The sequence below is a fragment of the Rhinopithecus bieti genome, unplaced genomic scaffold (assembly GCF_001698545.2).
Source record: "Rhinopithecus bieti isolate Rb0 unplaced genomic scaffold, ASM169854v2 scaffold_31787, whole genome shotgun sequence".
Lineage (NCBI taxonomy): Eukaryota > Metazoa > Chordata > Mammalia > Primates > Cercopithecidae > Rhinopithecus > Rhinopithecus bieti.
Window position 1 is genome coordinate 577,888 of NW_016814655.1, and position 16,547 is coordinate 594,434.

The 16,547-nt window shown below is 40.9% G+C and overlaps 1 protein-coding gene across 3 annotated transcripts in view; it reads left to right on the forward strand.

Annotated features, from left to right (window-relative positions):
* SORCS1 (sortilin related VPS10 domain containing receptor 1) overlaps window positions 1-16,547 on the forward strand; it is a 608,036-nt gene that overhangs the window by 439,987 nt on the left and 151,502 nt on the right. For all 3 annotated transcript variants that reach the window (XM_017851824.1, XM_017851825.1, XM_017851826.1), the window contains exon 6: window positions 7,191-7,255. In XM_017851824.1, the coding sequence (XP_017707313.1) occupies window positions 7,191-7,255 (65 nt within the window). The remainder of the gene's footprint in view (window positions 1-7,190; window positions 7,256-16,547) is intronic.

Sequence of the window (16,547 nt, forward strand, 5' to 3'; positions counted from 1 at the left end):
CAACAAAGACAGAGAGGGAAGCATAAAAGTGGGGAAATAAGAAGGAAACACAAAATGCAAACACTGATGGAAAAGCAAAGTCATTAAATTAGAAAAGAAAAACTTCATCTTGGCTGGTTTATGTCTGGTCATTGTGATGTCTTTAGAGATAGGTTGCTTGTTTCTAAACATTGTTGTTTAAACTTTTAGTCCTATTTACCAAGCCCTTTGCTCAATAAACATGTTCTCCTCCTCACTGCCCTCCTGAGCTTTATGTATTTCTTCGGTCCAGGTCAGACTTGCATGCCTCACTTTGCTCCCCTACACCTACACACACACACTCACATGCACACACACACACTTTGCTGCAGACATCATAGAAATAAACACTTGGGCTTCTGGTTTGGGCAGTAAAGATGACAAAATGCAGCATATAGAGGGCTTCAGGATGCTGGCAATGCTGATTCTCAGTAGGCCATTATGCATTGAGGAGATTAAGCATCGTTTTTATCTGTCTATTTATTGATCTATGTATTTGTTATTTTTAGTAGGTACCTTTGGTTCTGGGGAACCAATGGGACAGTGCAGGGGGCCAGAGGAATAAAAGCAGAAAGCAGACATGTTTCTTAGGCTTAAGGGGGAGGTTAAATGGTACCTTAGGCTGCTTTGTAGATTATCTGGCCCATTTGCCCTCGTTGGACAGTAGATGAGACCTCAGGCTAAGATGCTGTATTCAAAAACAAAAGCTGTGGCCTTAACCAGGATTATCTTGAAGATGTTTGTCTGAGGGCTAATTATGGTGACAGGTGATGGGGAAACCCTTGACTGTGGGAGAGGAAACCAAGGTATCTCACTGCCAATGCCTGCCAGGCACTTTGGTAGCAGACAGGACCTCTTGCCCTCATGGGCTTTGTTTATGAAGAGGGGCTGTGGGAACATGAAGAGGAAGGCAGGGGTCTCTGTCCTTCCAGCTCCTGTTCCTCTGGAGGTCCCTCCTTGTTCCTTCCCATATACCATTAACTGCAATTCTGAATCTGAATAAATAGGTGCTATCATATCATGATATTTATTTTGTAATACTTGCTCTGCGGTTATCTACATCAGGACATTTTGTGGCTCTGCAGCATTTATTAGGCACTCTATTAAGCTGGTATAAACTTGGACAAAATGCCAGGCAAATGATAAACTAGTGACATTTCTGAGTTTCTCTGTAGAAAATGTCTACACAGGCTGCATTTGGCCGATTGTGTTTCAGAAGGCTGATGTTGCACTGCTCACATTACTGGTATACTATTTCAGGGTGTGATTTATTTTTCTTCATATTCTTGTCTTCAGTGATCTTTAGGCTTTATTTCAAAATAGCTCCTAAATGTGAACACCTACTTAAGATACTGGAAGCATAGATGCAGGAGGCTGCAATGGGCTTTGTCTTGTTTTCCTCAACAAAGCTGAGCTAGATGACCTGTGCAACTTCACCTCATACTCCCTCAATAGCGAGGACCACACGTAGACCAGGACTGAAGTTCTTTTCACCTGTTTATAAATGTATATGCTTACCTTTCTTTAGTGCCATCTCATGGCTTTCAGGATCAAATACAAAACCTTAGCATTATGCAAAAGGGGCTTTTTGATTGGGCCCCTGGTATCTTTCCAGTTTTCTTTTACTAATGTACTTTGGGAACACTGGATCCAGCCTATTGACTTACAATAGATGCCTATATGGGTCATCCTCTCTGAACTAGGGTCCCAGTACCTGCTATTTGTCTGTAGTTAGAATGCTGTTCACCCCTTCTGTCCATTGATCTTATTGCTGCGTATACTTGAAGATTTGATTCATTTACTCCAAAGGGATCCTGGACCTTGCTTTTCCTCCAGGTTTCCATATACAGGCGAAAGGTCATTCCTCCTGTGGCTTCAAATAGCACCTTGAATGTTAGAACCCTTGCTTCATTGGGTTACTGCCTCTTCTGTAGTTCTAAAGCTCTTAAATGCAGTAATTATGGAGCTCTCATTCTTATTCCATAGTAGGGGTTTGGAATGTTTCACTGACTAAATAAATGAATGAATAATTGAATTTTATATATTCATATAATTGATCTCTGAACCATTGACCCATTTTTTGTCTATTGACTTATGAGAATAAATAATTTTGATAAATCATTTCTGTTAGGCATCCATGATATGTCAAGAATTTTGTTTGTTTGTTTTTTGAGACAGACTCTCGCTCTTGTTGCCCAGGCTGGAGTGCAGTGGCACGATCTCGGCTCACTGCAACCTCCACCTCCTGGGTTCAAGCGATTCTCCTGCCTCAGCCTCCTGAGTAGCTGGGATTACAGGCGCCCGCCACCACACCCAGCTAATTTTTGTACTTTTAGTAGAGACGGGGTTTCACCATGGTGGCCAGTCTGGTCTCAAACTCCTGACCTCAGGTGATTTGCGGATTACAGGTGTGAGCCACTACGCCTGGCCAAGAATTGTTTAATACCAACAGAAATTTTAATTTCTTAGGTATTAATATTCCCCCCCATTTCTTGAAATAAAAGGGGGGAAAAGAGAATAAATAAATTACCTATTTTCCTGAGCCCTAGCTGTGTGCCAGTAATCTTCTAGGTACTTAAAGATGTATATTATAGGAAAATATAGGAAAATTATGTTAACTTATTTTAAAGACTAAAAAAGTGATAGCACAGATGTTAACTAACAACGAAAGTTACATATACAGATAAATTAATACATGCTGATATGGCTGGTTTGTGCACTTCTCTTTTCTCAAAAACCATTCAGTTAATGCTTTTTCATAATCTATCTGTGGCGTGCAGGTGCCTAGCACAGAGATACAGAAAGGTTTTAGTCTGTCTGTCAATAAAGGAGATTGACAAATGACTCACCAATTGTAACATGGCCTAATTTTTTCTGTGCAAAAGTATGTTCATCATTCTGAAAGTCTCAGAAAGGATAACCAACTTGGCTTAAGTGGCACCCCTGCTGAGAAGCCTATTTTCAACTTCAGTCATCTGCAGCTGAGCCACAGCAATAAGAGTTATGAAGGCAGAAGAAGGATGAGAGGAGATCCTAGGCAGACACCAGGATGTGCACAGAAAGACTCCCTTTCCCTTCCATAAAATTCAGTTCAAGAAGGGAGTTCATTTTCCTGGTTCAACATAAAGACAATATAAAGGTATACAAGATACATCTACCTATTACCTTTTTTTATAATTAAAATATCCTAGACAAAATTTTTATCATTTATTTATAGAGAGGTTCTGAGTCCCAGAAATGAATAACATCCTGTGTTGGACATTAGTAAATACTGACTGGTACAAAAATGTTGTATTGTATTTACTGAGAAAACTTGCTTCTCTGTACTTTGGTAAGCATAGAGAGTTCAGTGATAAAAGAACATTTGCCTTTGGGAGTCCAGTGTAGTAAGAGAGTCATTTATGCAGACATGTAGCAAATCATTATGAACTATGACAGTGATATGTGCTGGATAACCTAGAGGCGTGAAGCAAAGGTACCCAATCTCTTATGCTTAATACTAGAAGTCAGATTTGCCAACGTCTTTGGATAGAGATGCTTGAGTATCAGTCTCAAGATCTCATTCTGCAAGTAAGACCATGAAGAGTTCATTTTGTATTAAATTCTATGTTGATGCTGTTTTTCTTTGATGATTATAATGATGGTGATGTTTAATGATGAGGATGATGATGACACCCATAGTTGGTCTCAAAACACACAGAATACCTCCTAACTCCGTAGCTCCAGCTAAAATTTAGGAGCATATGTAGGCTAGAGTAATATCATTTGGGTCAACTGCAGTGATATGCTTTTCCAAGGTGTCTGGTCAATGACAGGACTGTTAAAATCAGCACTTACACAGACATTTAGCATTGATTGGCCTCAGCAATTAAGAACTCACTAGGGCTATAAAGTAAAAGCAGCAATAATTCTTTATCATCTGTGACTGCTAGAGATACTCTTGGACCACAGGTCTAGGAATGAGGACATCATCAGATAAAAATTATTGGAAACACTGTGGTTTGACTTTCATATGTAAAGTTTTGTTTTGTAGTTTGTCATTGTTTTACTTTGGATGAGGAAACATGTAGGCAGAATAAGGAGGTTTGTTAGCCACAGTAGATTTGGGGAGAACAAAGAATTCTGTTTTGCTCTTGCCTCTTTTTTCTTTATTCTTTTCTTTTTTTTTTTTTTTTTTTTGAGATGGAGTCTCACTTTGTTGCCCAGGCTAGAGTGCAGTAGTGTGATCTTGGCTCACTGCAACCTCTGCCTCCCAGGTTCAAGGGATTTTCCTGCCTCAGCCTCCCGAGTAGCTGGAACTACAGGCACCCACCACCACACCCAGCTAATTTCTGTATTTTTAGTAGAGACGGGGTTTCACCGTGTTGGCCAGGATGGTCTCAATCACTTGGCTCATTATCCTCCTGCCTTAGCCTCCCAAAGTGCTGGGATTACAGGCATGAACCACTGCACCGCACCTGACCTTGCCTCTTTTTTTATTTGTTGATAAGGCAGTAGGGGATGTCACTGGAAACAATAGCTTTGCCATTAAAGATAATACAAGATTTTAAAAAAATGCTACTATTTATTTGAGGCCATAAGCACATGGAAAGCTACACTGAATCCAGGGTAATTATTTTGCCTCCCGTTGACACTAGCCATAAGCTGAGCAGATAGGCTTGCATGCTAGTTTTAACCTTGTGTTTCTGGGGTGCTAGGTTTCTCCTGGGAATAAATGGTGGTAGTCATTTCAAGGATGAAACTTAAAGTGGACAGTTGAACAACATGTAATGGCTCATTTTGAAATAAAACAGTTAACTGCTGAGCTTTCTGGATTTAGGCTTGTCAAGCAACTCATTTTCTTTTTTAATGCTCATGACTGGTCTTGTCAGAAGAGTTCACCTGTGGATCCAATTAATGCTTCAGTGTGGGGAGAGTCACCACCCAAAGCCTAGTAGTCGCTGCAGTACTAAACTGAAATGCTGATGAAAGGGTCACTTTCTGCCTGGATTCAAGCAGATTCCATTGATTAAAATGTCCAAATGCACGTCCCATGTCTATATGAGGGAAGTTATGAAACCCTTTTTAGGAAATATCTGCTTCCTAGGGGAAGAAGAAAGTAGAATGTAATGTTTCAAGCATAGGCTCTGAATTTCAGGCCATGTATCAATCAGAGAAAACTTATTGACAGCAATAACAGGGCCTTAAGGAGACTTCTTTTCTCCAGATGAAGAGTGATTAAGCCAGCTAGCCCTCAGATTCTTTGAGTTGGGAAAATGAGTTTAAATAAGTAGAGTTCTGGGAATGCCCCTAGGACAATGATTAATGTACTTACTTCAGAAAACCCACAGACCTTTATAGCTCCTTTGCTTGCTTTCTCTGTATCTCCTCCCTCTTGTCCTCCCTGCCTTTCCTCCTAACTTCTTTCCATTTCTTTAGTCTTTCCTTCATTCCTTCCTTCTTTCATTTCACATTTGACTGTCTGTTATATACCAGGAACTATACTATGAATAGAAAGTGTGTAAAGAGAAGACCTTCCAGTAGCTTCATTGAGTATCTCTGTGTGTGTTCTTTTGTATTTGGGTGTTTGTGTGTCTCTCTTGGGGGAAGGGGATGCCTTCCCATTGGAAAAACACAAAATAATTCTTTATAACAAACTCTGATAAGGATCTTACAGGATTTATAACAAACACTTGCTGATAGGAGGAAAAGGCTTTCCCTGTTGTAAATGAGACATATTTAACAGAGGAAGTGAATTTTCAGTTGTGTCTTAAACTACGATTCAGGGGTTAGGTGAAGCTGGAGAAGAGCTTCTCAAGCTGAAGGCAGAAGCTTACAGAGGCTCACGGGTCGGGGGAGGAAATGAATGTGGCACTTTCAGGCAATGGCAACATCTTTCAGTGTGGCAGGAGATGAGGCAGCAAAAGTGAGATGGACCCAGTCTGTGTAGGGTCATGGATACCACACTAAGCTCTGGAGGGATAAGTACTTTTTTTTGTTTTGTTTTGGAGACGGAGTCTCACCCGGTCGCCCAGGTTGGAGTGCAGTGGTGTGATCTCGGCTCACTGCAAGCTCCACCTCCCGGGTTCACGCCATTCTCCTGCCTCAGCCTCCAGGGTAGCTGGGACTACAGGCGCCTGCTACCACACCTGGCTAATTATTTGTATTTTTAGTAGAGATGGGATTTCCCCATGTTAGCCAGGATGGTCTCGATCTCCTGACCTCGTGATCCACCTGCCTTGACGTCCCAAAGTGCTGTGATCACAGGCGTGAGCCACCGTGCTCGGCCCGGTCCTGGATAAGTAGTTTTAACATTTGCATTTTCTAGCCTTGATTGAGTGGCTGGGCTGAGTGGCTGGGGACCAATTTTGCTGTTTTCTATGTCGAAATGGAATGAATTAAAGTTCTGCAAAGCCTGATTTTTTTTTCAAAAAGTGCAGATGTTCCCAAGTTTAATTAATCTCATTGTATAAAAATCCTAGAGATAAAGCGTGATTGCCCATATTATTTATGTTACAGAACAATAATTATTTTATATTTAATATAGCTTACTGCAAGATTACACAAAATAATATGTGTCTCCAAGGCATTTTAAATAAACTTTTATTTTGCTTACACATACAGTTTCAGGCACGTTTCAGAAAGTGAGGTGCATCTATTTCTCTTCACACGAGTTCGACAATACAGAGAATTGTCACTCTGCTGTAACTGCTGCTGCATGGGTTGCATCACAGTGTTTGTTCATAGGGCAGTAGTAGGTGGTTTGGCAAATTTCAGTGAAAAAATTAATTAGATCAGTGTGCTATGGAAATCACTGTTCAAGTCACCCAGCTGAAGCAGCATGCCTGGCATCTGTCTCATAAGTTTTGAAAGTTTAATACACTGTCACTAGGGTTGTTGCTAGAGTACACACGCAGCATGTGTAGGACCTGTATGCAAGTCCCAGCTAATAATACACAACATCTTTGCTAGAATGCAGCCTGCCTTTCATCAAGTGAAGTTTTCATTATCATTTTTATTTTAAGTGGAAATTTTACTGTCAGGCTGTATAAATAAATTGAGTAGATATATTCTAAAGATTGTGGGTTTAGATGCCTGTGGATATTAGTAGTCTGGGGCTCTGCCGAGTTCCTCTAAGGCACATGCAAAGTCATTAATATGGATGTTTCTTTTCATGTTTCCCCATTTTTTAGGTCTGTGATGGGGTCAAATAAAGAACCAGACCTTGTGCATCTTGAGGCCAGAACTGTGGATGGTCGTAAGTAAATCAACTTTGCCACAATATTCTTAGTAATATTAGTTCTATGACTCTGTCATGAACTGAGTCTGTATAATAATCTCATGGTGTATGCAGAGTAATAATGGATGTGTGGTTTCTGGGGATTTGGGGTTGCAGGGGTGACCTGATTCTTTTGACTCTAAGCTAGTAAAGTGCAGGTATCTTTTGTTCAGAAGAGCTAAGGATAGGTAGGTAGGGACAATGGCACAGTGGCAATAATCGTGTGATTTGGGCATGAAGACATTTCCTGTCTTCAGTAATGCAAAATAGTCTTAATAATTTTTCATAAATATATATTTTCATATATATTTATAAATATATAGGTTATCCAGAAATATGTATATTTGGATAGTGGTGACACCAGCACAGCCCTCTCATCCAATCAAAGTGGCTTTCCAAGTAAAGAGAATACCTCCAAACTCTTGATTCCTGAAGTGTTTTGTTGTTGCTGCTGCCGCTACTGTTTTGTGTTGAATTGTTTCTTCAGTCTCCTTGTTTTGTCAGATACCATCCAGGCCATCCCTCACTGTCTTGTTCGGAGATTCACAAAACACTGGGAAAGAATTTAAAAAAAAAGAGAGAGAGAGAATGTTTCTGTGTGTCCCCATCAGAGGCAGCAGGAGGAGAGTCAGTTGAGTGAATTGCTCACCCGTCAGTAGTTCTCATCAACTCCAGGTGGTTATGCTGCAGTGAAGGACAGGACTACACCTTGTGGCCTCATGACAACATTGTAGGTTGTTTTTCTCATTTCACATATGAAGAAACAAAGGCATAGAAAGCTTAAGTAATAATATACGTAAGCTCCTATGGTAAATAAGTAGAGGACAGTGATGTCTGTCTCACAAAGCCCATCCAGGTGAGAATTCGAGAAACCCATGCACATAAAATACTTCACACAGTGTCTGACCTACTAACACCAGCGATGAATGTTTCCTTCCCCTTCTCTGGCACGGAGGATCCTCAGAAGGGCTAAGCATTTGAGAGGGTAGAGTTAGGCCTAGGATAAAGCACTCCAGGTGAGAGGGGTAAAAGAAAATGAGAAAAGGGGGAAACTGTAGATAGAAGAGGGTGAGGGAAGAAAAGATAGGGAGAAAGAAAGAAGTCTCAGATGTGGAGGAGAGGAAGAGAATGGACTATCCACAATTACCACAGAGCAATGAGGCTGGTGTAGGCTGCCCAGCGCTGGCCCAGAGAGGGATCGTCTCATTTCTAAGACATTCCCAGTTTCTAAAATATCCCTCACAATTCCAAAGCACCCTAATCACTGCCATTTGTGCCTGTCTACCGTTCCTTAGCTCTTCTGCACACAAAGGCAGAAGATCCTGCACTTTACCAGCTTACAGCCAAACAAAGCAGGTCACCCCTACGACCCAAAATCCCCAGAAACCACGCATTTTTTTTATTACTATGGATGTACCATGAGATTTCTCATCTCTAACGGTTTTGTTTACCTTTTTGGGGGGAGTGAATATGTTTTTTGACAGAGTCAGTAGGGGCACAGGTCAGGGGTCAAGGCTGACCATCGTCCTCTGTAACCCAGGCAAAGCTGCCATGTGTGACATGCCCAGCACTGTGCCTGACACGGAATGAGCTCAACAGGTCAGAGCGGCTTTCCCACCTCCTCAGTGGGCTCACTCTGGTGGTGACCTCTCCATTTCCCTGGAGCAGATGATGTTATCTTGGACTCCAAGGTCCAGTTCTTGCTATATAACAGAGATCAATATTTTCTTAATGCAAAAGTAAACACATCATTATTTAAAAGTCTTGCTTACTAGAGATAGAGACCATCCTGGCCAACATCATGAGACCCCATCTCTACTAAAAATACAAAAATTAGCTGGCCATGGTGATACACGCCTGTTGTCCCAGCTACTTGGGAGGCGGAGGCAGGAGACTCACGTGAACCCGGGGGGCGGAGGTTGCAGTGAGCTGAGATTGCGCCACTGCACTCCAGGTCTTGCTTACTTCACGTTGCTTTGATCGTACAGAGCTAAATTCTCATCTTGACCTATAGCTCCAGCATAACCTGTGCCTGCCCATTCCCTTAGCCTAATCTTACTCTGCCCTTTCCTCACTCCTTGTCTGCAGGCCTTTAGGCGTGTTTTCAATTCTTGGAACATACAGGGGTATGTGTCTTGCCATAAAGCCTTGATACTTGCTGTTTTCTCTATCTGGAATATCCTTCTCTCTTGCCCGTACTCTGACCAATCAAGCATAATTGATTACTGTGGATGGTTTGGACCTCAGGTTAATCACCTATTTCTTAGAAAAGCCTTTCGTAAACTCTGAATCTAAATGAGTTTCTTATTTTGATTGCTTTTATATAACTATGTTCTTCTCCGTTTGAAATTATACTTTCTATTTACGTGATTATTCTATCACAGTCATTTCTCCCCACCAGTCTGTAAGTTTTATGAGAGTAGGGACCATGTATGTCATATTCAATATTGTATCTCCAGAGCCAGGAATGGTAGCACACATCTGTAGTCCCAGCTACTGAGGAGACTGAGGCGGGAGGATCATTTAAGCCCAGGAGTTCAAGACTGTAGTGCACTATGAACACACCTATGAATAGCAACTTCACTCCAGCCTGGGCAACATAGTGAGATCCCATCTCAAAACAAAAACATTATATCTCCAGCACTTGCTACGGCATCTACATGTAGAGAGATCTCACTGAGCATATGCTGAGTGACTGCAGACCCGGCTGACCAGTTGTCAGGGCTACCAGTTGGCTATCTTACCTCACTTACCAAGTTGTCTGAAAATGTTAGAGCCTCCCATCTTAAACCTTCGCATGTATGCTACCCACCTAGGGACCTTGTTAAGATCTGCATTGTGATTCAGTAGGGGCCTGAGAGTCTGCATTTCTCACAAGCTCCTGGATGATATCTATGCTGCGGGTCTGTGAAACATGCTTGAGTAGCAAAGTTCCACAACTTTTCACTAATTTTCTTAAAATTAGTGAAAGAGCTTGAGGGTCTGTCTCCCACGATCGCACTCCTAGTTTAGGAAACTCTGGATGGAATTGGTAGCATCCCGGATTGCTTTTATTTTCAAGCTTTTGGGCATATGCTGCTGCTTTCTGGCGTGTGGCATCCAATGCACATGACACTGTATCCTAAAAACAATGAGGCCATCACTCTCTGTGATCTGCACATTTTCTTACACCCAGCATTATTCCTGTGCTCCCTGAAGGCATGGCGGTTGATAATGCCAAACTGTCATCTCAGGCTTAGCTTTCACAAGGCATGAAATATATCAGTTCCAATTTTATTTATTTTACTTTACTTTTTTTTTTTTTTTTTTTTTTGCAAAGGCAGCATCTTCAGAAACTATCCAAGGGTGAAAATTCAATAAAAGGATTTAATTTGAAAAGTTAGCCCTGTCAAAACAAAACAGAAAAAAAAAAAAAAAAACAACTACCAATTGATTTAAAGGGTCTAAGCATAACACCTGACCTGTCACGGTGTCCAAAAAAAAAAAAAAAAAAGAGAGAGAGAGAGAGAGAGAAACAGAAAGAGATTGTGTCAATAACCAAGGCTCCAGTTAAAACAACAACAACAAGGACAAACAGAGAGGAGGAGGTTGGAAGTAAATAGCACAGAGAGGTCAGGGTAGCCAGGTGTTACCAAATGTAGCGGCCACAATCTGACAGTGTATTTATCAAAATCAGGTTACAGTCTCATCAGCTGCGCTAAGAATTCGGTATCTCTGTTATCTCTTTCTCATTTCCTTTTTTTTTTTTTTTTTCCTGAGACAGAGTCTCATTCTGTCACCCAGTCTGGAGTGCAGTGGCACCATCTCGGCTCACTGCAACCTCTGCCCCCCAGGTTCAAATCATCCTCCTGCCTCAGCCTCCCGAGGAGCTGGGACTCCAGGCATGCACCACCATGCCAGGCTAATTTTTGTATTTTTGGTAGAGATGGGGTTTTGCCATGTTGGCTAAGCAGGTCTCGAACTCCTGACCTCAAGCGATCTGCTTGCCTCTGCCTCCCGCAGTGCTGGGATTACAAGTGTGAGCCACCATGGCCGGCCTCTTTCTCATTTCCTGATTGAAATCCTCTTTTTTTCTCCATCCACTTATTATTATTATTATTATTATTATTATTACTGTTAGGTTTTTTGTGTGTGTGTGATGGAGTTTTACTCTTGTTGCCCAGGCTGGAGTGTAATGGCGTGATCTCAGCTCACTGCACCCTCCGCCTCCCGGGTTCAAGTGATTCTCTTGCCTTAGCCTCCTGAGTAGCTGTGATTATAGGTGCCCGCCACCACGTCCAGCTGATTTTTTGCATTTTTAGCAGAGACGGTGTTTTACTGTGTTGGCTGGGCTGGTCTGGAACTCCTGACCTCAAGCGATCCACCCGCTTGGCCTTTCAAAGTGCTGATTACCGACGTGAGCCACTGTGCTAGACCCCATTCATTGTTTACGTATATGGAACCCATTGTTTTTATTCTAGGTTGTACATCTTGTAGAGTATATGCCAAATATCCTCTACAATAATGTAATGGTTTTTTTGTTTTGTTTTGTTTTTTGAGATGAAGGCTCACTCTGTTGCCCAGCCTGGAGTGCAGTGGTGCGATCTCAGCTCACTGCAACCTCTGCCTCCTGGATTCAAGTGATTCTCCTGCCTCAGCCCCTCCAGTAGCTAGGATTACAGGCACCTACCACCACGCCCGGCTGATTTTTGTAGTTTTGGTAGAGATGGGTTTTCTCCATGTTGGTCAGACTGATCTCAAACACCTGACCTCAAGTGATCCGCCCACGTTGGCCTCCCAAAGTGCTGAGATTACAGGCATGAGCCACTACACCTGGCCATCATGTTTTTGACTTTGAACAAGAAGTTATTTTCTGACCTTAGTGTGTTCACATATTTTGTAGTCAAGACACTGAGACATTTGACACAGAGTGTGTTGTGAATCCTTATCTGGGTTTGTTATTCAAAATTTACTCTTGGTCTATTTCAGATGTCCCTAGATTACGTGTTATACGTAATTTCTGTTTCTATTGCAGTTCCCAAATTTGAGGGGAGGTGAGCTCTGGAAAGCTTTAGTTTTTACATGAGAAAAAAAAAATTATATCTTTATTTTTACAAACCTTATAACTTACAAGATTACTTTCAATTATAAGGGTTGGAAATAAACTGTAGTAGTATTAGCAATATAAGTGACTTTGTCACAATAGAAATCGCAGAAATTTTTATATAATAATGCAGTCATTATATCTGAAAATATTATTTATGCTCATTCTTTCCTCAAAATTGTAGTAGTTATCAGACCTGCCAGTAGATCTTGATATATATTAATTTAAAAAGTACATACAAGGGTATTAAATACCTGTTTTTTAATCTTTTAATAACTTTATTTAAATGTAATTGAATTATTGTTTGTTTATTCTGGGTAATTTATTTTATGCATTAAAAACATTCTGAAAAAATGGGTCCACAGGCTTTCTCAGATTGCTGATGGAGTCCATGGCACAGATTCTGAAACTTTGCCCCCAAAACAAGTGTCTGCATAGGAATGTGTGGTTATTTATATAAACTAGTACTTTATCTTAGATCCTCTAGAAAGCTTTTGTACTGTGAGAATCTATGGTTGGCACTGGTGTTTCTTACCAGCTATCCTCTTATATGTAGATATCTTGTAGTTTACATCTGTGACAAGGATGTTATTCTTTCTTGTATTACTTTCTGCCTTGGGAGGTGAGCTGAAAAGAGCAGGCTCAACTACAGTCAATCACAGGAGGTATTGAAAGTTTTGGCTGGGTGCGGTGGCTCAAGCCTGTAATCTCAGCACTTTGGGAGGCCGAGGCGGGCGGATCACGAGGTCAGGAGATCGAGACCATCTTGGCTAACACGGTGAAACCCCGTCTCTACTAAAATACAAAAAATTAGCCGGGTGTGCTGGCAGGCGCCTGTAGTCCCAGCTACTCGGAGGCTGAGGCGGGAGAATGGCATGAACCCGGGAGGCGGAGCTTGCAGTGAGCCGAGATCGCGCCACTGCACTCCAGCCTGGGCGACACAGCCAGACTCCGTTAAAAAAAAAAAAAAAAAACAGAAAGTTTTGAACATATTTATTGGATGTGGCATTTATTATTGGCCCGAGTTCAAAGAGGACAAATTGACAGGTTCTCATCCAGGAAGCAAATATTTTATTGTTTAAATATTCTGTGTGTGTGTGTGTGTGTGTGTGTGTGTGTGTACATTGTAGGAGCCCAGTACATTAAAATACTAAAAAAGAAACCTACATTCTATTGATTTACCTAACATAGGTGCATTTGTGTATGTGTGTGTGTCATGCATGTAGTTAAAGAGAAAATATTGACCAAACTGTTGGATTGAAAGCTGTGTGAAAAGTTGCATCTTATTTAATCTCCGTTCTATGTCCAAAATATAACTTAGAGCCCAAAACATTTATTTTTATTTTTATTTTATTTTACTTTTTTAGTAGAGATAAGGTCTCACCATGTTGCCCAGGCTGGTCTTAAACTCCTGGGCTCAAGTGATCCGCCTGCTTTGACTTCCCAAAGTGCTGGGATAGGCATGAGCCACCACACCTGGATGAAACATTTAATATTTGTTGAATTAATAAATATATTAGTGTGTCACTGTTTAGGTATATCTACTGAAAGAGGGATCTTTAACCACTGGGTCTGTGGAGCCCTGTAGCACTAACAGATGAATGCAAGAGACTTACTAACTCCCTGAAACTGGGTGCCACATTTTATGCATATTTGATTTTGGAGGAAAATAACATAACTTTTATTAGAATTTTTCACATGGCAATTACACATGGATATATAGTTGTATATTATGGTCATCTGTAAGAGAACCTGCAGTACCGTTTTTGGCGTTATTGCTTCTCCCTTTTACTTCTGAAATAAAAGGCCCAACCCTCAACTTGAATGTTTCTGTACTGGTGGTGATCTGTGCCAGCAGGAACAGGGGACAGGGGACAATTGTTGGTCCCAATGTTTATTTGCATGAGTAAGTAACCTCATAACAAGTTTCCCAAGGACTAATCTTATTCACTGGGGAACAACAAACCTTGGCCCTTTAACCAGCTGTGAAAATGACTGCCCGGGAACTCTGTGAAATGAGCCTCAAACTAGCATTTTAACAGGTCAAAATAAAATAAAAGAAACTCACAACTTTATATAACTATGCATCCCACTAATTCTGGTCTTGGGTGAGAACTGGAAATCTCATTTTCTATATCCTGTCCGCCAGCTTTCCAACCTAGTTTCCATATTGAACAGTAAGTGTGTCAAAATTTGGATAAGGTAAGTGCTGTTGAAATGCTCTGGGGAGGTAATAGAGACCTCAGTTCTCAAAGTCTTCAATATCTCAGCTACAGAGTGGTTTTACTATGAAAATAGATTACTTTTATACCAACAAAAATAGCAATGATAACAATAAAAAGCTAAGAGGTTATATATGTATATGTGTATATATATATAACATATATGAAATATAGCATATATATATGCTATATTTCTCCAGAAATTGTTTAGGCTTATACAGATGATTATGTATATGTATACACACACATATACTTACACGAGTGTTCTTATTGAACAATTGTGGCAAATTTAGTGTTTGTGAATACAAATGCAACTTAAAAATCTTTTCATATCAGCGCATATACATTTAGCAACTTCATGGTTAATTGATATATAGAACCCCATTATAAAGTCAACTATATTTAGTAATTACTAAATTATAGAGACCTTTGTAGATATAGAGACCTCTGGCTATTTCAAACAATGCGAATATATACACATACACACATATTATTTATTTGGTTAGTAAGCATTCAAGCTCGCGTAAGCAGCAAACACTACTGAAAGAGAATTTGATGAAGGAAAATTCCTGGATCAGAGAGTATATCCATTTCAAATTTTTGTAGACATTGTCAAATTGCCTCCTGAAATATTTGCAACAAGACTCTCAGTATGAGAATGCCTGTGTTTGCAAGCCCTCAGCAATCTTGGACATTATCGAAGACTTTTCAAATATAACCCATCTGAGAGCAAATTTTAAAAAGGCATCTCCTTATTGTTTTAATCTGTATTTATTTAATTAGGAGTGAGGTTGAGAATTCTTTTTGTTTTTCTTCACTACCTTTATTTCTTCTTCAGTGAACTTTAAAGAAATCAAATCTTTTGAATAGAAAAGATGAAACCTTTGGCAATGATATACACATTTAAAAATACCAAATTGGCAACCCCCACTTTGGCCAAAGTTCCAACGCTAGCACAACAGTTGCCATTATTAGACCCCACATTTCATAGTCTTCCTTTATCTTCTTTTTTTAGTCAATTTATTAATAACTTCCAAGGTAGAGCTTGGAAGAGGTTAGACGTTTCCATTTCTGGTCAGCTTCAGATTCTGACAGATCCTTACCACTTCCCAGCATGCTGAGAAAATGCACATTCTCACCTCTCTTCTATCCCCAAATAAAGCAACAAGGTTTAGCTGGTATAGCTAGAATCTAGTACTATGCTTTTTTTTTTTTTTTTCTAGCAGTGTTACTCTGACCCTATATTTCATATTGCAAAAGGCTCTTGATTTCAATGACTAGTGACATCCACTTGACCTCTCTGATTTAGTAACCTGAAGACAGCCCTAACAACCAACCAGAAAAGCCTGAAATAAGATAACACAGGCCTCCTAGCACAGCATTGAAAAGCCTGATAGTGACAGTACAACAACAGGCTCTGCTGGGCAGCTTTCAAATTGGGTTCTTTGTAGCCATTATATGCCACTTCCTCTGCTTCCCAGGTGCCCACCCACCTGCATGAAGGTCTGTGCCCTTATATTCCATGCTGAGGCTGAGAGAACAAAGGTGCACAAAAAACTTTTCACTCACAGGCCTTAACTTTAGGACAAAGATCTAGGCGTCTGTTGGGTCCTTGGGATCCCTCAGAATACTATAGCAGCACTCCATATAAGATGCAGATGGCGTGGTGGCTCAAGCCTGTAATCCCAGCACTTTGGGAGGCCGAGACGGGTGGATCACGAGGTCAGGAGATCGAGACCATCCTGGCTAACACGGTGAAACCCCGTCTCTACTAAAAAATACAAAAAACTAGCCGGGCGTGGTGGCGGGCGCCTGTAGTCCCAGCTACTCGGGAGGCTGAGGCAGGAGAATGGTGTGAACCCGGGAGGCGGAGCTTGCAGTGAGCTGAAGTGAGCTGAGATCTGGCCACTGCTCTCCAGCCCGGGCGGCAGAGCGAGACTCTATCTCAAAAAAAAAAAAAAAAAAA